Genomic DNA, 22,959 nt, shown 5'->3' with positions numbered 1-22,959 from the left:
CTTACCTTCTGCTTTTGCATCAAGTAGAGTTTCTCGTGGTTCTTGCCGTCGTCGCTTATCCCGAGGTTGATTGAGGGTTTCCCCTCTGCGGGGGTCTTACATCACACACAAAGTTTTATCATCTCTGTCTCTAGGCAGGATTTCAAGGGTAAACAGAGTTAGCTTACCGGAGTTAACGGCTTAACCTAAGTTAGTGATAGGAATGAGGGTCGGAGACCCTTTGTGATTGCTGTAGCTGGAATGCTTATCACAGCATCTGAGTTCTGGCCAGTTTTTCATTATTATTGAGCAAAGCCAAGGGCGTTTAGACAAATTATTAGAGAATTTATTTTCACGGACTCAATCTCTTTCATAGTCCTGGTCTCACATCACCGGAGCAATTCGCGTAGAGAGTTAAAAGGAATCATTACCAAGAAAATAATAGTCATGAAGGGTATCTAAAAGTAGGGGGTACTTTGGCCAGAGACGACATCTCCTTCTCGGGGCTTGTTGCCGATTAACTATGTGGAGTGGGGTCTCAACACATAGATGCTGAGGCAGCAGGCAGTCTTGGCATTACAGGACTGGTGTCATTCTTAAATGAAGTTATAATTATTTCATGCCACCCTTTGATTTATATTTTCCTATCATTTTTCATTTCCCATCAATTATGTCACTTGAACATTAATTATTTTGGCTTATAGAAGGAACATGTTCAAGTAATTTTTTCCTTGAATTGATGTCTGATGTCAGTAGAATCACATAGCACTTGGGAAGGAATATACACCCCAGTAGGCCAGCGCTGGAAGCCAGGATCGCGAAGGACTCCACAGCCACCATGAGTCGGCCTTTGGTGCTCAGGTAGGTGGGTAAGAAGCAGACCCACACGCTACAGAAAACCAGCATGCTGAATGTGATCATCTTGGCCTCGTTGAAAGTGTCCGGGAGCCTCCTGGCCACAAAGGCAATCATCAAGCTCAGAAGCGCCAGGAAGCCCAAGTAACCCAGGACGCAGTAGAAGGCGGCGGGGTAGCCCTCGTTGCACAGCAGGACCAGGTGGCCAAACTCTGCCTGTGAGTCCACATCGGGGAAAGGGGGAGAAGTTCCCAGCCACACCATGCAGATGCAGCCTTGAATCAGGGAGCCCAGGACGACGATAGCGTTGGAGCCTCGGCTCACCAGCCTCATCTGCGACGCCTTTCCAGGCCTGGTGGCTTTGAAGGCCACCACCACGATGAAGGTCTTTGCCAAAATAGCAGAAACGGCCACAGAGAAGACAACTGCAAAGAACACCTGTCTCAGGGCACAGGTGGCTGGGCTGGGCTGACCAATGAACAGCAAGGGGCAAAGGAAGCAGAGCATCAAGGAGACGAGGAGGACATAGCTGAGTTTTGTGTTATTTGCTCTCACAATGGGGGTGTCTCGGTAGAGGATAAACAGTCCCAAAATCAGAGCAGTGAGGACAGCGAAACTAATAGCCACAGAGACCAGAACAACTCCTAGAGTGTCTTCATAGGACAAAAATGTCGGGATTTTGGGGAGACACTGCACTTCTGCCTCAAATGAATAGTGATCCTCAGGACACTTGATACACTCATCCATATCTGAAAGGGACATAGGTGAATTTATGTTCTCCTGGTTATATTTTATATATAACAGAAATATATGTATAACAGACCATTTTTGAGTTCTGAAAAAATGTACTTGCATTCATTGGACCTTAGCATTGAATAAATAGATGAATACCTTCCATGATGTCAGGCAAATAATCTACATCATTTTTTATTCCATAAAAAATACACATAATAAGTTAAAAAAAACAATGAGAAGGAGCACCAAATATTTTTAAAATGATGTTGAGAAAAAACCATACAATGTATCAAAAATATATGTAGTTATCTATGAAAGGAAGACAGAAAACATTCTAAACCTCAAGTTTTAATTATAGATGGCCAGTAAGAAAACTTAATTCTAGTATTTTTAATATAAATATTTAAGATCATCTTTAGTGCTTTTTCAACTATACTTTCATTTTTTGTGTGTGTGATACTGGGGATGGAACCCAGGGGCCTTTCTACCTCTGGGCTATACTCCCAGATTTATTTTATATTTTATTTGGAAACAGGGTTTCACTAAATTGCTGAGAGCCTCACTCAGTAACTGAGGCTGGCTTCAAACCTGTGCGATCCTCCTGTCTCAGCCTCCCAAGTGCTGGGATTACAAGCGTGCACCACCATGCCTGGCTTATACTTTCATTTTGGTATCAGGCCTACATGGAATGCAGTTTTTCTTTATTACTTATAATAACATTTGAAATGAATTAGTTTTAAAGAAATGCTTTTATTATGATAGAATGAATGTATTTTAGAAAGCTCCTCAAAAATTTTATTGTATTTTATTTAGAACTCCTATTAACATTCAAAATTATTTCACAAAAAATTTTTGATGTACATTGTGATGTCTTTCTATTGTTAATTCTAGTATTTTTCTGCATATATTTTTTAGATAAATATATGTTGATGGGGTAAATACATTGAAGAAACTTTAAAATACAGGGAAATGTATAGGCTATAGGCTCTATTTCTGAATTTGACTTTATTTACTCTTAAAGATATTTTTATATGCCACTGTGTGTGTGTGTGTGTGTGTGTGTGTGTGTGTGTGTGTGTGTGTGTTACTGAGGATTAAACCCAGGTTCATTCTATCTTTGAGTTCTGCCTCCAGCTTTATTTTTATTTTTATTTTGAAAGACGGTATTGCTGGGTTGATGATTCTCACTACTTGTTCAGGCTTTCCTCAAACCTGTGATCTTCCTGTCTCAGCCTCCCAAGTACTAGGATTATAGGCATGCACCATCATACCTCCTTATGCCAGTTTTAATGAGAAAATTTTACTCATTCATTTGTGAGATTATACTGAAAATATTTAAATACTCTATATAGCCCTATGCTGTTAATAATCTCTTCCTGAAGAATAATACACTCAGTTTTTTTAAAAAAAAAACAATTACTTTTTAATGAACATCATGAAGAAATGGTGACATGTTATATTCACATGTATATATAGTCGCACACAGCTTTTCCATTAATAAACCTTCGCCTTCTTCCTTCTCTACCCTTCCTTTCTGGCTTCACGGAGGTTTCCCCTCCATTTTCTGGAGTACTTCTGGTATCCCTAATACTCCCTAGCTTGAACATGTTAGAAAAAAAAATATATGCCCCTTCTCTTTCTGCAGTTGGCTAATCTCACTTAAGATAATGTTCTCCAGGTCTTTTCATCTTCTTACAAATGACACAATTTTGTTCTTTTTCTTGCTCAGTAGAATTCCATTGTGTGTATTTCCCATAATTTTGCAATCCATTCATCTGTTCATGAAGACCTAGGTTGGTTCCATACTTTGGCTACTGTGAATTGTGCCCCTATGAACATGGGTATGCACGTTACTGTAGTTCTCTGATTTCAACCCCTGTGGAAAGATACTTCGTAGGTATAGAGGGAACATATGGTGGATCCAACCCAGTTTTCCAAGAAAACTCCATAATGATCTCCATAAGTAGCCGAACCTGTTTGCATTCCTACCAACAATGTAAAAGAGTTCCTATTTCGCCACATCCTGGCCACCATTTTGTGTTATTTGACTTCGTTATGCTTGCCACTCTAATTGGGTTTAGATGGAATCTCAGTGTCGTTCTGATTTACATCTCCCTGATGGCTAATGATGTTGAACATTTTTTCATGTATCTGTTGGACATTTGTATCTCTTCTTTTGTGAAGTGTCTGTTCAGTTCCGTTGCCCATTTCTTGATTGGGTTATTTGTATTGCTAGTGTAACGACTTTTAAACTTCTTGTGTATTCTGCCTATTAGCCCTCTTTCAGAGGGGTTGCTGGTAAAGATCTTCTCCCACCCTGTTGGCTTTCTCTTTAGATTCTTGATGGTTTCTTTTGATGAACAGAAACCGTTTTCAGTTTGATGCCATCCTACTCATTAATCCTTGCTTTAATTTCTTGTGCTTTGGAGGTCTTGTTGAGGAAGTCACTGCCTGTGTCTATACGTTGGAGTATTGAATCTATGCTATTCTCTAATGGCTTCACTGTCTCTGGTCTGATTTCCAGGTCTTTCACACATCTCAAGTTGATTCATGTGCATAGTGAGAGGTAAGGATTTAATTCCATTTTTCTACAAATGGATAGCCAGTTCTCCCAGCACCATTTGTTGGAATGGCTGTCTTTTCTCCAGAGTATGAGTTTGGCCCCTTTATCAAAGATCAATTGAATATAAGTGTGTATCTTCTGTATATTCTATTTTATTACATTTGTTTGTGTGCCAATACCATGCTGTTTCAACTACTGTTGCTCTGTAGTATGATTAAAAGTCAGAAATTTTGATGCCTCCTGCATGGTTCTTATTGCTGAGAATTGCTTTGGCTACTCTGGGTCTTTTCTTTCTCCATATAAAATTCACGACTAATTTTTCTGGGTCTATAAAGAATGTCATTGGTATTTTGATAGGAATTGCATTGAATCTGTAGATCACCTTTGGCAGAATGGCCATTTTGATATTTATTATGCCTACCCATGAGCAAGAAATATCTTTCCATCTTCCAAAGCCTTCGATTTCTTTCTTTAATGTTTTATAGTTTTCGTTCGAGGGGTCTTTTACATTTTGGGTAGTTTTATTTCTAGACACTTTATGGGGTTTGAGGCTATTGTGAATGAAATTGTTTTCTTTATATCTTTCTTCGTGTATTCATTGTTGTCACATAGAAAAGCAACAGATTTCTTTAGGCTAATTTTGTATCCTGCCACTTTGCCAAAATGGATAATCAGCTCCAGTAGTCTTTTGGTTGAGTTTTTTGGGTCTTCTAGATAATGGTTCATGTCATCTGCAAACAAAAAGAGTTTTAATTCCTCTTTTTCTATTTAAATTCCTTTGATATTCTTTTCTCATGTTACTGTTGTGGCAAGAGTCTCTAGGACTATATTAAAAAGGAGTGAATATAGTGGCATCCTTGTCATCTTGTTCCTGGTTTTAGAGGGAATTCTCACAGTTTTTCCCCATTCAATATGATGTTGGCTTTGGGTGTATTGTATATTGCTTTAATGATTTTGAGATAATTCCTTCTATTCCAATTTCTGCAGTGTTTTTAACATGAATGGGTGTTGAATTTCATCAATGCTTTTTCAACATCTATTGATATGATCATGTGGTTTTTGTTCTCAGTTCTATTTATGTGGTGAATAACATGTATTGATTTGCATATGTTGAACCAGCCTTGCTTTCCTGGGATAAAACCAACTTGATCATGGTGTACAATTCTCTTTCGTGTGTATAGCTAGGATTTTCTTTAGATTTGTTGCGTCTATTTTCATCAAAGATATTTGGTCTATAGTTTGTTTCTTGGGGTGTCTTTATTTGGTTTTGATATTAATGTGAGTTTGGAAGAAGGAGTTTGGAAGAATTTCATCTCTTTCAATTTCCTGAAACAAGTTGTGAAGTACTGGGAATAGTTCTTTTTTGAAAGTTGTCTAGAATTCAGCTAGAAACATGTCTGGGCCTGGGCTTTATTTTTGATGCCAGAATTAATTTTTATTGCCGTTTTTATTTTGTTGGTTGCTGTTGGATAATTTTGGCTGCTCGATAGATATCCTCTTGGTTCAAAATAGGTAAGTTATATGTGCTTAGAAATCTATTGATTTCTTCCATGTTTTCCAGTGAATTGGAGTATAAATTTTCAAACAGTCTCTGATAATCCTTTAAATTTCCCCACTGTCTGAAGCGATGTCTCCTTTTTAATGAGCCGTGTCTCATCGTGTACTTTTCCACAGTCAGAATAATCTTTATGAATGCCTACCTGATACATTGGCAATCTCCCCTTCTGGGCATGGCCTGCATCCGTAACAACAAAATGACTTCCCTTCAATTGCATCTTTCTGGAATCCAGGTGGACAATGAGATTTGCAATCCGCAGATGGAGTCTGTGTAAGAGAGATGAGAAGAGGGTACGCTGGTCCTTAAACAAATTGAGATCCTGAGAAACCTCCTTTATCTAGGTGGAGATTTAAACTGTGTGTGGCATAATACCTTAAGCAAGAACTTCTAAACTTCTAGAGACTGACTAATGGCTACAATGCGTCTTGTTACTATACCTCACCCCTCTTTTTAGTATATCATTTAAATTTTTCAGGAAATAAAGTCTAATCATGAACTAATAAATAGTCACATTACAGTAAAATTAGAATGCTATATTTTTATGTCTTTTTGAAAAGGCCATTTTACCCAAAAATACTCATTTATTTTCCTTCATTGGAGTCAGATATTCAAATTGTCACTGATACCATGAGCTTTCAAAAATCCATATTCCTTTTTTTTTTTTTTTTTTTTTTTTGCGGGTCTGGGGGATGGAACCCAGAGGCATTTGACCTCTGAGCTACACACCCTGCCCAACTTTTAATTCTTTATTTTGAAACAGGGTCTCACTGAGTTGCAGAGGGCCTCACTAAGTAGCTGAGGCTGTCCGCGAACCACGATCCTCAGGTCTCAGCCTCCCAAATGCTGGGATTATAAACGTGCGCCACCACGCCCAGCTCCAAAAATCCATATTTTTAGAAAATGGCCAAGGTATCTAAGTCTACTATGTAGGCAACTGGTGCACTTAATCTGTACCAGGAAAGATAAGCTTTTTAAATTCAAAATAAGTAAATAATTTTCACAGTAATTCTGAGGCCAGAAAGTTCACTTAACGCCACTAAAGCAAAGTAGGCAGTAAGAATAGTATCCACCTAACAGAATCCGTACATTTTCCTTATTTTCCTACTCTCTGAGAGAGACCTCTGGGTTTTAAGGAATTCATAAGAGTGCCTATGGAGAATGCTCACCTTATTGTGACGCTCACCCCACGTGATGAGTTCATCATTTAATGACAAGTGGCCACTGTGTGCTTTGAACGTGAACTCTCCAACCTTCACCTGGGCTTTGGTGCCATTCAGCAGAGACTGATAGTTAAAGATGTCAAGCCGGGTCGTGGACGTCGTCTTGTTCATAATGTTCCGCTTACCAACACTTCTTTCCAGTTGGCCTCTCTGCAGGAATGGGTGGAGCTGAAAATGAAAATAATTTCCAGAACTTGAGTTCACAAAGCACAGAAAAAGAAACAAGTCTTATTACTTCAATGCAACCTCTTTTACCCTGTCTCAATCAAACATTCATATACGGCTCAACATGCAGTCGATGAGGGTCTATGTCTTTATGCTTTATGTATACTAGCAATTAGGCTTAATAAAATGTATGAGTATCCTTATTTTGCAAATTATAAAATTTAATTTTCCAAGGTCACACAGATAGTAATGACACTAGAACATTTTTATCACTAGCTTCTCATTTTGAAGAAAAAAATACGGTAAAGGGTTTTAAACTTAATGCACAGTGACTCCTCAAAAATATTTTTATTATGAAACAAATATAACATAAACTATTTAAGTAGAAAGATGATAATGTGAACCTAAGTTGTCTGACTTATAAGAATATAAGCTGCATTTCTTTGAATTCATATGATTTTCCAATTATATTAGTTTTATATAATTCATTTTTTAGTTGTTGAAACATTTTCATAAAATTTTTAAAATTTAAATTTTTTACTTCAATTTGTGAAACAAAAACATATTATTCCTACCACATTGAAGATCAATAAGCTTTTCTCTAGAAAGTTAAATTTGACAAAAAGTTTCAACTAAAAAAGAGTTGCTGGGGTGCCTGAGATATACTTGTTGATAACCACTAATTTATATAATAACTTATTCTTTTGTTGAAATGCATGACATTTCCATCAATAGGAATTATACCAACGACATATGCATGTAATTTCACAGGAAAATTTCTAAAGTTAAAATGTAGAAATATGTCCACTGAAGTAAAAAAACATATGTGTTACAACTATCATAAACTGTAATTCAGATGATAGGCATTGAATTAAGAGACTCGTAACCTCCGGGCGTGGTAGCGCACGCTTGTAATCCCCGCGCTTGGGAGGCGGAGACAGGAGGATCGCGCAGGTTCGAAGCCAGCCGCGCTGGCTTGAGAGACCCTGTTTCCAAATACAAAAATATATAAAATAGATCTAGGAGTGTAGCCCGAGGTAGAAGGGCTTCCAAGAACCCCAGTACCACCAAAATAAATAAATAAATAAATACTCATAGATTATTTTAAAAAGGCAAAATGACCTCAAGAAAATGCATACATTTTAAAATTTTTTATTAAATATTAATGGTGCATTGTAATTACACATCACTGTTGACAATGCAATTGCTAGAGGCAGCTTAACATTTGCCTTCTAATAGTCTGAGGGACATGGAAAGCCACGGCTGGACAGTTGAACTTGCTGAAGGTAACCTTCCCACTTAGAATGGCAACAAAACCTGTGGGACAGTGTCCAGAAGGGCTTCAGCTAAGACTTAGGTTTCCTGGCACACCCTTTATATCTGCTTGCCATGTATGGTTCCTTCCTTCCTTCTCAGGGGTGCTGGATGATACCAACACATCACAATAATTTCAGAGTAATAGGAATATACATACATACAGTATTTGCTGAGCATTCCTGCCCATAAAGGGTAGGATCCATGCCCTACCCTTCCTTTTACACGTTATTCAGATTGGAATTTATCATTTCGTATGTGAACAGAGCAATATTTGAACTGTTTCTTTCATGAAGTCTCTCCTAGGCCCTCCACTGCTCCACTAGCATCTCTCCTCCTTTATCTAGATTCTTTCTGTTTTCCAATTTCTCCCTATCTGCTATATGCCAGCAAAAACATACAACCCTTCTGAAAATGGGCCATCTCATTTAGAATAAGATTCTAGATTCCATCCATTTTCCTTCAAGTATCATAATTTTCTTCATCTTTAAGGCTAAAATTTTTCATTATGTGAATATCTTCATCCATACGGCTGTTGATGGACACCTAGGTTGGATCCATGATTTGGTTACTGTAAATCATGGTACTACAAATAGGAAAACACGTGTGTTAGTATAGTATTCAACTTCAATTCCTGTGGAAGGATAACTATGTATATATTTCTAAAAGTAAACCTTAGCTTGTGTGTATAAAAATTATACAAGTGTGTTAAGGGAAATTGTTTAGATTTTTGACATGTTTATGCTAAAACAAAAGAAATTTTGTTTTCATTTTTTATTCATTCATTTATTTTTAGTGGTACTAGGGATGGAATCTGGGCTACTATCCCAGACCTTTTTTTATATTTTATTTGGAAACAGGTCTCTTAAGCCAGCTGAGGCTGGCTTTGAACCTGTGCGATCCTCCTGTCTCAGTCTCCCAAGCACGGGGATTACAAGCATGCGCCACCATGCCCGGCAAAAATCTATTTTTATATAATAGTATATGTACTGCTAATGCTCAAACAACAAACTAAAACTACTAGAAAGAAAGAAAAAAGAAAGAAAGAAGAAAGAAAGAAAATGAGCAGAAGCAAACAACTAGAAACTTGAATATAAATATCGATAATAGGCTTTCAATTTTCTCTGTATTATGTAAAAAAGCTTCTGAGTGTTGATATCAAACAGGTAGGAAAAATCTGAGCAAACATAAAATCAATGGCTCTTGTGAGCTACATCACAGAATTTAGGTCACATAATCATTTCCCTAAAAACTAGAGAGATGATAAGAAAGATGTCAGTTTGCTGAGAGAAGAAGGACCTGTAACTAGTGGGGAAACTTACACCAGAATTGATGCTGTTTCAGACTAAGTGTCGACTAGTCAGGGAGATGAAAGCCCCTAGAGGCCTAGGCTTGTGGAATTGGAGGAAGGACGCTTTGTCATATGTGTTCACCAGGGTCTCCACCAGTTTCTCAATAGTGAAAATCACAGAGTAACTTCCTCCTTTATCCAGCAGGGGGAGCAAACAGTATTTTGAAACATGCCCAGAGTATTCTGTTTTTCATCTTTAAGGGAAACTGCTTTACTAGAGCCTAATCCAGCTGGGCAGGAAAACAAACACCCTACTCAGGTCCCTTCTAGCCTTCCTGTCTCACCTGAAGGAGAGTTAAAGAGACGAAGAGCACTTAATAAGGTCACAGCCAGGGGGCACAGCCAGGCCCACTGCAAAACAGAGTACTAACCATCAGATCATAGCAAACTTCCCTCCACCTTCCTCTTATGCCCCACACTACAGAGATAAATATATAGTGGAAAGAACATAAAAGTTTGAATGACGTGAACTGAGTCCATGATACACCAATGTTTCCACTTTAATTCATAACCAAGCTACGTATTCTTCTTAGACACTTTTAAATGTAAAGAACAAAACCCCTTTTCAAAAATAAATCAAAAGAAAAAACTCTAAAGTGAGATATTGGCATCACATAGACAAAGATCCCTTCAAATGGGCTTTGAAAGTCCTCTGAGTTAAATATCTAATTTGCCAAAATGTTAAAAATAATAAGGAAAATATATAAACACATGCCAGTCATAATTTACTTTCCTAGAAGAACACAAGAGTAAGCCATTTTCACCTGCCAAGGGTGAGGAGTCATGTTCCAGTCTTTCTCAAGAGATTCCTTTTCCATTCGCAGTGAGAGTTGTTCATGAAGAGCCTGGGCAATGGCGTGCACAGCAGCATACACCTTGTGACTCTGGGCTGAGGTGTTCATGTCCCAAATATCTAGACTTCGACTTTCCAGGGTGCCATTCTGTGCACATCGACTCAATTTTCTGGTTCCATCTTTCGTCAAATGTGGACATTCAAATATCATAGACCACACATCCTGGATAAAGATATCATGAGGATATTTTGCAGGCTGAACACTTCTGAGAAAATCTTTAAAACCAGGAATCTCATCCATGTGGACAGAAAATGATAATCTTCCACCAAAATATGTGTAACTTTGACTTGGTCCAAAGGGTAATGTAGTTATATCCCAATCAGATGTTGTGACAAAGATTCTACCACATAGCTCATTGGAAAAAATGTTTAATACAAATCTCAAAAGAGAATATGTGTCTCCAAATACAACACTGATACCAGTAGATGAAATTTTTTCCCTAAAAAAGTAACTGTCAATTATATCCTCAGAAAGTAACTCTGGAATTCTTTCTGCAAATGCAACACACAGTCCACTGTTGGCCATTTCTTGGGTCATGTCCCTGAGGAACGTTTCTCCCCTGATGTCATCTGGAACCACAAGGCCAACCCAGACCCAACCAAAGTGCAGCAGAAGTCGGATGATGCCCTGATACAGAGCTGCAGAGTCCCTGGGAAACTGGTAAAGAGACGGGAGCTGGGCTCTGTCCCTGAGACTGAGGTCAAAGGGACCATAGCTGATCTAAATAGAAGACAAGATTATTGCTTACACAAAACTATGATGCATATTCATAGATTTATTCTATCTCTTACATGTACTATGAAGAATTAAAACAATTGAAGAAATCACTTTATAAAGAAATAGGCACATATTTTATTTCACTCATCACTTAATTTTCACTTCTTGCATTTTCATACCATCTCCCCTATTTCTTTTAAATGTATACCCCAGAAAAACAAAAATTTTAATCTACTTTCCTTATTCTAGTAAATTTTCAGAGATTATATATAATTTCAGAATTTCTAATATCAGTCTCTATGCTTTTTTATCACAGAAGTAATGTATATTATTAATCTAAGTATTTTCCTTCAAGCTACAAATGTATCATCAAATGTACTCAGAAAAACAAATATAGTAACTATTTTATAGTTCATAATAGAGTTTATAATACCTAGGCATATCTGTGCCCTCCTATTATCTATTGACTATATATATATATATATATATATATATATATATATATATATTTACAACTATCACACAATGAAGGATACAAGCCTGATTGTTTTAAATCCCTTCATATATAATCTTTTGTTCACAAGTTCTCCAATTACCTTCATATTGCTACCCTATTTAACAGAAAAGTCAACTGAGTTGTTTTTACTATTATTCCTATATTTCTCCTGACTTTCACTTTCAAGCCTCCAGTATCATGGTTTTTAGTCTTTTAAAAACTAGGTAACTGATGACTAATTTGTTCATTCAGGTGGCTATTATCCTGAACTCATTTCACCTAATCTACTATTGACTTATCACAGTTGATCAAACCCCAGACAGTAAAGAAATCCAGAAGATCATCAGAAATTATTTTGAAAATATAAGATCCAATAAACTGGAAAACAGAGGAAATCAAAAGATTTCTAGAACATCTCACCTGCTGAAATTAAACCGAGGATACAGAAAAACCTAAACTGACCAATAATAAGCAAAGAGAAAAAAATAAAAATCCTCCTGCCGAAAAGTCTAGGATCAACAGGATTTTCAGCTGAATTCTACAAAATCTATACGGAAGGACTAAATGCAACGCTTCACAAATTATTCCATGAAATCAAGAGATAGAATACTTCCAAATTATATTTTGAGGCCAGTATCACCTTAATACCAAGAGCAAATAATGATCCCTCAAGAAAAAAATGATCAAAAATATACTTGATGGACATGAATGCAGAAATTCTAAACAAAATATTAATGATATGCATTTCAAAAATCACATCAAGAAAATGTATATCAAGACCATGCTCTTATATTCCAGGGATGAAAGTCTGGTTCAGCATATGCAAATCAATACATGTCATTTCCCAGATAGACATTATGCTAATTGAAATTAGTCAGTCACAAAAAATAAGAAATCAGATGCTTTGTCTAATATGCAAAAGCTAGGGAGAAATGGGTAACAGGAGGAGCTCTAGACGAAGAAAGAGATTCTATAGAGGAGCAAATAAGGTGACCAGAAAGGATGAGAGGGGGAAGAGGGAAATTCTCTAAAGCACATGATGTACTTAAACAAACATAACAAAGTCAGTCACTAAGTCAAGCATGGGATGGAGGGGCGGGGACACAATGGGACAGGAGTTGAGTGAGGGCTAACTGGGTGATATATGCATGTATGTCTCCACCATCTTTTATCCCATGAAGATGTATGACGACAATGCACCAATAAAAAATTTAATTTTAAAAAAGAAGGAACTAAGGAAAAAAATCACATAATCATCGCAATAGATGCTGATAAAAACATATGATATGATCCAACATCCATTCATCTTAAATACACTGCAGAAATTCAAAATAGAAGGAACATATTAAACATCACTAAGGCAATACCCAAAAATCCCAAAGGCAAAATTATATTAAATAAGAAAAAGACTGCAAAAACTTATTTTAAAATAAAGAAAAGTACAGGACTGTCCACTATCACCAGTTCTTCTCAGTAATGTCTTTGAAATTCATGCCAGAGCCGTAACACAGGAGGATGTCAAAGGAATTTAAATAGAAAGAAAAGAACTGAAATTTTTCTAATTACAGATATACGATCCTATATGTAGAAGACCCCCAAAACTCAATAAAAAGACTTCTAGGGCTAATTAGAAAATTCAAAAAGTAGCAGAATACAAAATCAGTTGAAAAACATCAGTAGCTTTTCTATATGTCAGCCATGAGTTCACTGAACAAGAAAGCCAGAAAGTAATTCGATTTGCATTAATCTCAAAACAAAGAATTGAATAAAAAGGCCTATTTTGTTTAATACCCTGAAAAAACTGCATTTGTTGATAAGGAAAAGGCAAAAAGGAATATTTTTAGCATGAATAAGAAAGGAAAGACTCTATCCCCCTGGACACACAACCAAGCTTAAACATATATTAATAACAACTTATTCTATTATATATGTTAATAACATTATATTACATATATATTTATGTATTTATAAAATGTTTAGCTGGGCGTGGTGGCGCACGCTTGTAATCCCCGCACTTGGGAGGCTGAGACAGGAGGATCGCACGGGTTCGAAGCCAGCCTCAGCTACTTAGTGAGGCTCTCAGCTACTTAGTGAGACCCTGTTTCCAAATAAAATATTTTTTAAAAAAGAGGTCTGGGAGTATAGCCCAGAGGTAGAAAGCCTCTGAGTTCCACCCCCAGTACCACAACATAAATAAATAAATAAATAAATAAATAAATAAAATGTTTAATAATATGTGTTAAATATGTATGTATGTATATAATAAAAGAAAATCAATCCACCAACATAAGTAAATGAAAATTAAACAAGGAAAATGATTAGTACCCTCTTATAATAGATATTAAAAATAACTATAGGAATTTTAAGAGGAAAGTAAATTGGATTCTCATGCATTTGTGATGTTAGAAAAAACTAATACATTTTAATAAAATTTTATATTCTAAGGTTTACAAACATAAACACACTTGACTCAGAAATACTATTGTGAGAAACAATATTTAGAGGAAGTTTTTCCTGAACAAGAAAAGGTTATTTTTTAGACAGGGTCACAAATTTAAATACTCCTCATAAGAGAGCGAATTGAAAACAAACTCAGTGTCCTTAAAGCTAAATGGGCTAAATAAATTGTTAGATAAAATATGTTGCAATTTAAATTGATATCAAAGAAAATAATTCATCATAAATCAAAACATTCATAGTATTTACACTTCACAAATGTGAAGGAATCTACAGTCTGTGAATAGTATTGTCACACACCAATATAACTCAGATGTTCTATCATTGCATAGTAAAAAAAAAAAACTTGATAATGACATTAGTACTGAAAAACTTACTCTAGATCAATTTACAGATTGGCACTATAATCACCTATATACTTTCTTCCATTTAAAAGTTTTCAAGGGGGAATTAAACCATACAAACATATTTTATTATATTTTGTAAAATCATATTTAAGCCGTAAATTATTGAAAAGATGCATACATTATCAACACAATACAGATAGAGGTGAAATTTGGGGTATATGTTACTATGTAAGTATTTTTAACTTTGCAAGCCAGATCTTTTCCTTTACCTGTGGTACATTATACAGAGATAGCACATGGGAACTTTGAGTTGTTATTAATGTTGAAACGCCTCCTACCACAGCCATCAGCTCGCCTTTCTTCTCCATCCTGCAGTTGTAATTAGGAACTGGAGGACTCTTCCCTGAGAGCAGAGACATGGAACTCGCCACGGCCTTCATCTCAGTAAAATCAACGTTGAAGATAGAGAAGCCCAGAGACAGATTGAACAACAAGTTCACGTCCTTGTTGATTTGTTCCACAGCAAACACCATGGCCAGCAGGTGCTGATAGTGCTTGGGAAGAGCTCTAGAATGCAAAGGAGAAAAGATAAAAAATGGAAATGAAAAATCTATGAAAAAAACAGGACATTCATAATACAGTATTCTACATCATTCTCCAGGGAAAAGTATTTTTTCAACTCCAGACTTTATTTTATGCCTGTCTGTGCAGTACAGAAGTCACATACTTACGCAAAAACAAATTCTGGCAAATAGACTGTATGCTGAAAGCCAAACATATATCTGGTGTCTGGAAGAGTCGCTTTTAGAGAAAAGAGTCCGCCAATAATGACATCCCCATCTCGATGGTAGCCAGGAGAAGCAGAGATCGCTGATGAGAGGGTAGAGCTTTGCTCCTGGAATACAAAGAAAATGACAAAGAGAAGAGAGACAGAAGAGAATTTCATATTAACTCTTATAAATATTAGTATAATTGCCTGCACCTCAATATATTCTAATATATTGAGAATTTTCCATAGATTCTATTGAGAATCGCCTTAAGAGCTTATGAAGACTAACAGTATTTTGTTGGAAATGAATGGCTCTCCACTTCAGGTGGGGCCAGTTTATAAAGCTTTGGTTTGGGCCTGGTGCAAGTGTGCTAATATGTAAAGAGTGCCTTGTTTTCTCTTAGTGTGTTTGATTTGCACCTGCTCAGCCTTCGATTCTTGGGGCATTCACGTAGTTACTGTCTGGCTCTGCGGGACCACAGCTCTCTGACTTCACACCTGGTACCTGATTCTCATCAGAAAAACATCATCAAAAACAAATTTTATATCATAAAACACTCTTAAGGATTTGTATTCCTAGTGGATTCAGAGTAATTAGAGATGCCAAGATAATACAATAGATTACTATACTGAAATTAAGTCTGAACGAGTGAAGAAGCTTTATCCAAATGCTATCCACAATATTATCAAAAGTTAATGAGGCGGGAAGGCACAGAGATCGGGAAGGAGGATATCAGAGAGCACAGTGGAGCCTAATACTCGAATAGTCAGACAAAAGAGGTGTTGCTTTTGTGTATATATCTGTAAAAACAAGCCAAACTTCATTAGACAAAATTGTTCCTGATTATTTCACAGAATCCACCCAGATGCCCATGGACATATGAATCAATAAAGACAATGGATTATAAGAACATCATAGAATATTATTTAACCATGAATTGGTCTAAAATTTTAACTTTTGCAGGAAATGCGTGAAATCTGATATTATCGTGTTAGGAAATATTCAGACTCAGAAACACAAGTTGCACACTTTATGACATAGGTGAAATCTAGACAGCGATGCAATAGAAGCAAAAGAAACACCTTTAGAGGAGAGAAAGAGATGGGAGAGTGGGATAGAAAGGTTAAAAAAGGGAGTGGAACATGGACATGTTCAACGTTTGTTATATGTGTGTTCAAATATACCACAATGAAACTCATTATTCTGTATTACCAATATGCAGTACTAACTGTAAATGTTTAATGAACACAATAGAAAAATTCTTTTTTTAATTGGTTCATTGTAATCATATATCACATTGGAATATAAGACTTGAGAGGATATACAAGCACACATCATCCAATTAGCCCTCCTCCAGCCCCCATCCCATTCCCTCCCCCTCCCTTGATCCCATGCTTGTTTGGTGATTAACTTGATACATTTGTTTATGTATCACCTGCGTTTTATTTTTTTATTTTTTAAAATTAATTAATTTATTTTTAAATTGGTGTATTGTAGTCATATATCAATCACATTGGAGTACAAGACTTGAGAGGATATACAAGCACACATCATCCAATTAGCCCTCCTCCAGCCCCCATCCCATTCCCTCTCCCTCCCTCCATCCCACGTTTCTTTGGTGATTTACTTTGATACATTTGTTTATGTACCTCCTGCGTTTTAAAGAAGCTCTGTCCTCCAGTATTACATACCCTCTGATTGGTCACATTAGTTGCTTCACTATAGGGCCCTTTCTATAGCTCAACCTCTTCCTGTTGCCCCTTTCCCCCTAGTTATTGCTGATTAAGAGAAGCGTCTGATTTATATTTTCTGCGATATTTCTCTGTGCATGCTGCGTTGCAAGTACTGATCCCACTCTTGACGGCCCCAGTAGTGACCTGGCTACTCAGTAGACTGATCCAGACTATGCTGGCTCAAGCAGCGGCCTTGCCTCATGTGAGGCCCCAGTTCTGGTCTCGCTGGCCCCGACACCAGCCTAACCCCTCAGCTGGCTCCGATCCTGGCCTCGGAGGCCCCAGTAGTAGCCTTGCCTCATGGCAGGCTCCAATGCCGACCATTGACCCCGGCACCGGCCTAACCCCTTGGCAGGCTCCGATCCCAACCTCAGAGGCCCCAGCACCGGCCTAGCCTCACAGCAGGCTCCGATCCCGGCCTCACTGGCCCCAGCACCAGCCTAACCCCTCGGCAGGCTCTGATCCCAGCCTCGGAGGCCCCAGCACTGGCCTAGCCTCAAGGCAGGCTCCGATGCCGGCCGTTAGCCCCGGCATCCACCTAACCCCTCTGCAGGCTCCGATCCCAGCCTCGGAGGCCCCAGCACCAGCCTTGCCTCACGGAAGGCTCCGATGCCGGCTGCTGGTCCTGGCACCGGCCTAACCCCTTGGCAGGCTCTGATCCCGGCCTCGGAGGCCCCAGCACCAGCCTTGCCTCACGGTGAGCTCTGATCCCGGCCACGCTGGCCCTGGCACTGGCCTAACCCCTTGGCAGGCTCCGATCCCGGCCTTGGAGGCCCCAGCAATGGCCTTGCCTCACAGCAGGCTCCGATCCCAGCCTCGCTGGCCCCAGCATCGTCCTAACCCCTCGGCAGGCTCCGATCCCGGCCTCGGAGGCCTCAATAGTGGCTTTGCCTCACGGAAGGCTCCAATGCCAGCTGCTGGCCCCAGCACCGGCCTAACCCCTCAGCAGGCTCAGATCCCGGCCTTGGAGGCTCCAGCACCGGCCTTGCCTCATGGCAGGCTCCAATCCCAGCTTTGCTGTGTCTGTCGCTGGCCTCACCCCTCGGCAGGCTCCAATCCAAGCACCCTCTTCGTCCAACCAATTATTCCATGTTCTCGAGGGTGCATGGTGGTAGCATTCTGCCTCTGGGGTTATTATTTCAAAGGTTCCAGGTGTAATGCATCAGATATCTGCCTCCCCTGAGTACTGGCCACTGCCATTGCCACTGCCTCCACCATTTCAAATCCTTCCCAAGCTCTTTTTCCACTCTGAATGTTGTCCAGTGTTCCTAAGCATGCGTGACGGTAGCATTCGACATTTGGTGTAATTTCTTCAAAAAAATAAGGTTGGTAGGACCTGATTTCTGCTTCTCCTGAATAGAAGTCTCCACCGCCATCGCGGAGACCACTTTCAACACCACCTTTCTCCTTGGTCTCCGCTAAACTCTCTCATTACAGGTGATGTCCAAGATTCTTAACAACATAGAGAAACAGCAGTCCGCCTTCACTGGGAATTTTTCCATAAGTTTCAGTGCATTTGGATAAGTTTTGTATGCATCTCCAGTATCCTGGCATCCGCCACGGCCTTCTTAACCCCTCTCCAATATTTTTCCTTTTTCTTTTTTTTTTCCTTTTTTTTTTTTTAAATAAGAGAAGACAGCATATGTGGTTTGAGGAGGTAGTGGGATCAGGCACTCAGTAGCACTGTGACCCAGTCAGTTTCCCAATGGGTCCAGCGTGCTCCGCACTACTCTGCCTGGGGCCCTGAGTCCTGTGACCTGGGCCCCAGCTTTTCCGGGGTCCAGCGTGCCCCGCCCGACCCCTGCCCGGGACCCAGGGTCTTACTGGGCCCGGTTTCTCCAGTGATCTGGCATGCTACTCGTGGTCTGGCCCGGGGCCCAGAGTCCCGCGACCCGGGCCCCGGCTAGTGTGCCCCGCGCAACCCCAGCCCGGGATCCAGGGTACTGGGCCTGGTTACAGAAGAAAAATTCTAAAAGTTTCCTTTATGAACTTAGATGCAAAAGTCTTCAAGAAAAAATTAATGGAAATTGAAAATTTAGTCCTAGTCCTGTATATTACCATCATTTAGGGTTTATCTCTGGGATTAAATATTGGTTCAACAAACACAGGCCAATAAATATAATATAGTATATGAACAGATATGGCAAAAACAGTAACATCTCAACCTAATCCAATAACGCATCTACAAAGCCAACGTTCTTTCATAAAATTTATTTTTATAAACTGAATCATGGAAAAAAATTGCCATATAATATAGCTCATATAAGACAAGACTACAGAAAACATCCCTGTCAACCAGAAAAGGAGAAAGCCACTCTCAAAAGACAATGGATAGGGTAAAATTCCACATTTTACACGTCTACTCAGCCTAGTAGTAGAGTTCTGGTTAGAGAAATTATGCAAGAGAAAAAAATAACAAAACCAGACATTCAAATCAGAAGGGAAGAAATGATCTTAGAAACATGGTCTTGTACACAGAAAACCATAAATACAAGGATGTTTACTCACTCAATGATTGTTGTTCAATATAGTACTAGAATGTCTAACCAGAGAAATAAGACAAGAAAAAAATATTCTAATTGAAAAGGAAATGATAAATTACTAATATTTGTTAAATTGCAAACCTCAACATATTTGAAATCAAAGCAAGTTATGGAGTTACTAACTCTTTAACCCAGCAATACTATTTATAAACATCTGTAGTTTATACACAGGTTTCTGTCTTCTTTCAACATCTACATACATATTCCCCTGTGGGGCATGAAATAACTTCTCTGAATGGTCAATCTTGAAAAATCGCTGGGTTTTCTCTGCACAACTCTGCGGGCTTTCCTCTTGAGGACAAAAGTGGCCAGGCTTTGCCCAGAGAGAGGAGCATTCCTTTCTAGTTTTACTCTTGCCAGAGTCCTCTTGGAGATAAATTTCCCACAGGAAACATCAATTCTCAGATTCTTCCAAGAGCTCTTCCTCATGGATCCTGTCAGAATCTTCTAGATTCTAAATGGGGCCACATGACCATTCCTGATAAAAGAACAGAAGTAACTTTTACATTTAACATGGGAAGGTAAGATCACCTACTTGGCTGTTATGTGAAAAAAAAAATTCCTAATGCGATCCTGGTATATTTTCTTTTTTTGAGGGGGGGTGGTACTAGGGGTGGAACCCAGTGGCTTTTCTACCTCCAGGCTATACTCCCAGACCTATTTTATACTTTATTTGGAAAGAGGGTCTCACTAAGTAGCTGAGGCTGGCTTCGAACCTATGCAATCCTCCTGTCTCAGCCTCCCAAACGCTGGGATTACAAGCGTGCGCCACCACACCCGGCTCTGGTATATTTTCAAACATAGAAATTGTATACTGCACAAACAGATCATCACAAGAAGGAATCTACAAGAGTGCTTTTCTTTTGTTTTTGCCTTAAAGGGAAAAACCTCTACCTCTACCTCTATCTATCTACCTCTACGATAAACCCCTAGTCCTTTCATTTGTTTGCTTTGAAACAGGGTCTCACCATGTCACCCATGGTCTCACTAACTTGCTGAGGCTAACTGCACACCTGTGATCCTCCAGGCTTACTCTTCCAAATATTGGTCTTACAGGCCTGTGCCACTACATCCAAAGTAAAAGAAATTTTATAAGATATTCTGAGCAATACAAACTTCCCAGGAAAATAGTATTTAGGAGTAACTTTGGTTAGGCACTCAGTCAAAAGACAGTGATAAATATTATGGGTCTTCATTGCTGCAAAGAATGATATAATTTAGTCTGAGAACCAATGTCTGAAAACTGACATAATGTACAAAACTATTTAGTATTTCTAGCCAGAGCGATACACTTTGACAAAAAAAAAAAAGTGTTCAGATATAGCATTTCTGGAGTTTGGTGTAGAGAGGTGCGGAGAAAGGGGGGATAGAATAAACAGTGCTTGCAATTAAAAACAATAGAAACTAGCCGGTTGTGGTGGGGACGCTTGTAATCCCCGCGCTTGGGAGGCGGAGACAAGAGGATGGCACAGGTTTGAAGCTAGCCGCGCTGGCTTAAGAGACCCTGTTTCCAAATAAAAATATAAAAATAGGTCTGAGAGTGTAGCCCGGAGGTATAAGGGCTTCCAGGAGCCCCAGTACCACCAAAATAAATAAACAAACAAATAAATAAATAAATAAATAAATAAGCAATAGAAACAAGTATCTCTAAGGAGTATAATTCACAGTTTAACATAATGAGATATAGTACACAGTAGTGAAAAGAATAAAATTTATCTATGTTATACATAAATGCATGTATAAAACCTTAGATTTTGGACATAAGTCAAATCACAGAAGAATATGAACAGTGTAATATCGTCATATGATACTGAAAAAAAGGCAAAATTCAACATGATTATTTGAGAAAGGGACTTCAGCTCTACTGATATGTTCTAGCCAATGTTGTCTAACAAGAGTGCTTATGTAATAAAACATAAAACGTGTTTAAGTAGTATATAAAAATTTTATTGTTTTATTTATAATAGATAAATAAGAAAATGCAGATAAATGTTGAGGGACTATTAGAAAATGGCCAAGACAGCTTTACCTGGCATCCATTGCAAAACAGTTGGCCACATACAGTACATTTAAAGTGGTGTACAGCCGGGCGTGGTGGTGCATGCTTGTAATCCCCACGCTTGGGAGGTGGAGACAGGAGGATCACGCAGGTTCGAAGCCAGCTGCGCTGGCGTAAGAGAGCCTGTTTCAAAAAACATAAAATAGGTCTGGGAGTGTAGCCCGGAGGTAGAAGGGCTTCCAGGAACCCCAGTACCACCAAAAATAAATAAATAAATAAATAAAGTGGTGTACAGTTGGTCAGAATCTTATAGTTGGTGGATAGTTTATCATTTCCCCTTGCTCCCATCAGAAATTGAGGTATATCTTCAGTTTAGCATAAAATCTATTTGTTAGGGAAACATGAAAAATAGGGCAGACCTGAGAATTAGAATTGACATAAGCCAAAATGTCTCCAGATTAACTTTCCTATATGTAATTTTTTTTTGCCTCATTCCATATGTCTACACAATTCTCTTCAAACTACAGGTCTTTGAATGACATACAGACTTTATGTCAAAACAGCCCACATTCAAATGATGTGACCGACACCACGAATCAGTTGTTTCTGAATCTTCTTTTGCTTTGTTGATGGCTGCGTGGAATCGGCAGACTCTTCCACACACTACAATCAGACCTGAGCTCCTGGAACCAAGTGTGAGGAGCTTGTCCATGTCCCCCTTCCCATGACTACAAGCTAATGGTGTGCCCAAGAGAAATGCTTGGCTAGAAAAAGAAATACCTGAAAAATATGTTCCAGGAAGAATTATCTTGCAGTTCTTCTTGTCCTTTTAACTGTAATTATTTTCTTTTGTCCAGGAATTAAATGTCATATCTTCGTACACACCTGTGTCCTGACAATAATGAGAGAGGCCAATGCATTTAATGCATTGAAAAAAAATCATCATTTCTCGGTATGGGAAGAGGTGGAAGAGAAAATATCTGACTGGATTAGGAAACCACACTCTCCCAAGATGATGGCTCCTTCCTCTCAGTAGCTCTTTCTTCTCCACTAAGGTTCTGAGATCCCAGTGATGAGGCTTTATCTTTTCCCCGAGATCCTCCTTTCTCCTCTCCTAGGGCTTTACCTAAACTTTGATCCATGACGATTCTCCTGATCACAATCACTCTTTAGACAGCTCGAAACCCAAATTTTTTTAGTTTCATTTTTATGAGAAAAATAATGAAGAAAAAGTTACTATCTTTCTACCATCAAATCCTATGATTTCTAAAAATTTATTTTGAATAAAATTTTATTTTAAGAT

The 22,959-nt window shown here is 38.5% G+C and overlaps 1 protein-coding gene across 1 annotated transcript; it reads right to left on the bottom strand.

Moving 5' to 3' along the window:
• Positions 1-663: 663 nt before the first annotated feature.
• LOC308269627 (vomeronasal type-2 receptor 26-like) lies at positions 664-22,368 on the bottom strand (the record flags this gene model as incomplete). Its single annotated transcript, XM_080704994.1, has 7 exons — positions 664-1,583; positions 5,833-5,956; positions 6,857-7,078; positions 10,505-11,314; positions 14,881-15,178; positions 15,343-15,506; positions 22,201-22,368. 7 exons carry the CDS (start codon positions 22,366-22,368, stop codon positions 664-666), a joined length of 2,706 nt encoding a protein of 901 aa, XP_080561120.1.
• Positions 22,369-22,959: the final 591 nt, after the last annotated feature.

This window comes from Muscardinus avellanarius (genome assembly GCF_963383645.1).
Source record: "Muscardinus avellanarius genome assembly, chromosome: 11".
Lineage (NCBI taxonomy): Eukaryota > Metazoa > Chordata > Mammalia > Rodentia > Gliridae > Muscardinus > Muscardinus avellanarius.
Note: the sequence above shows the minus strand (reverse complement) of the source record. Positions and strands in the feature narration are given on the sequence as shown.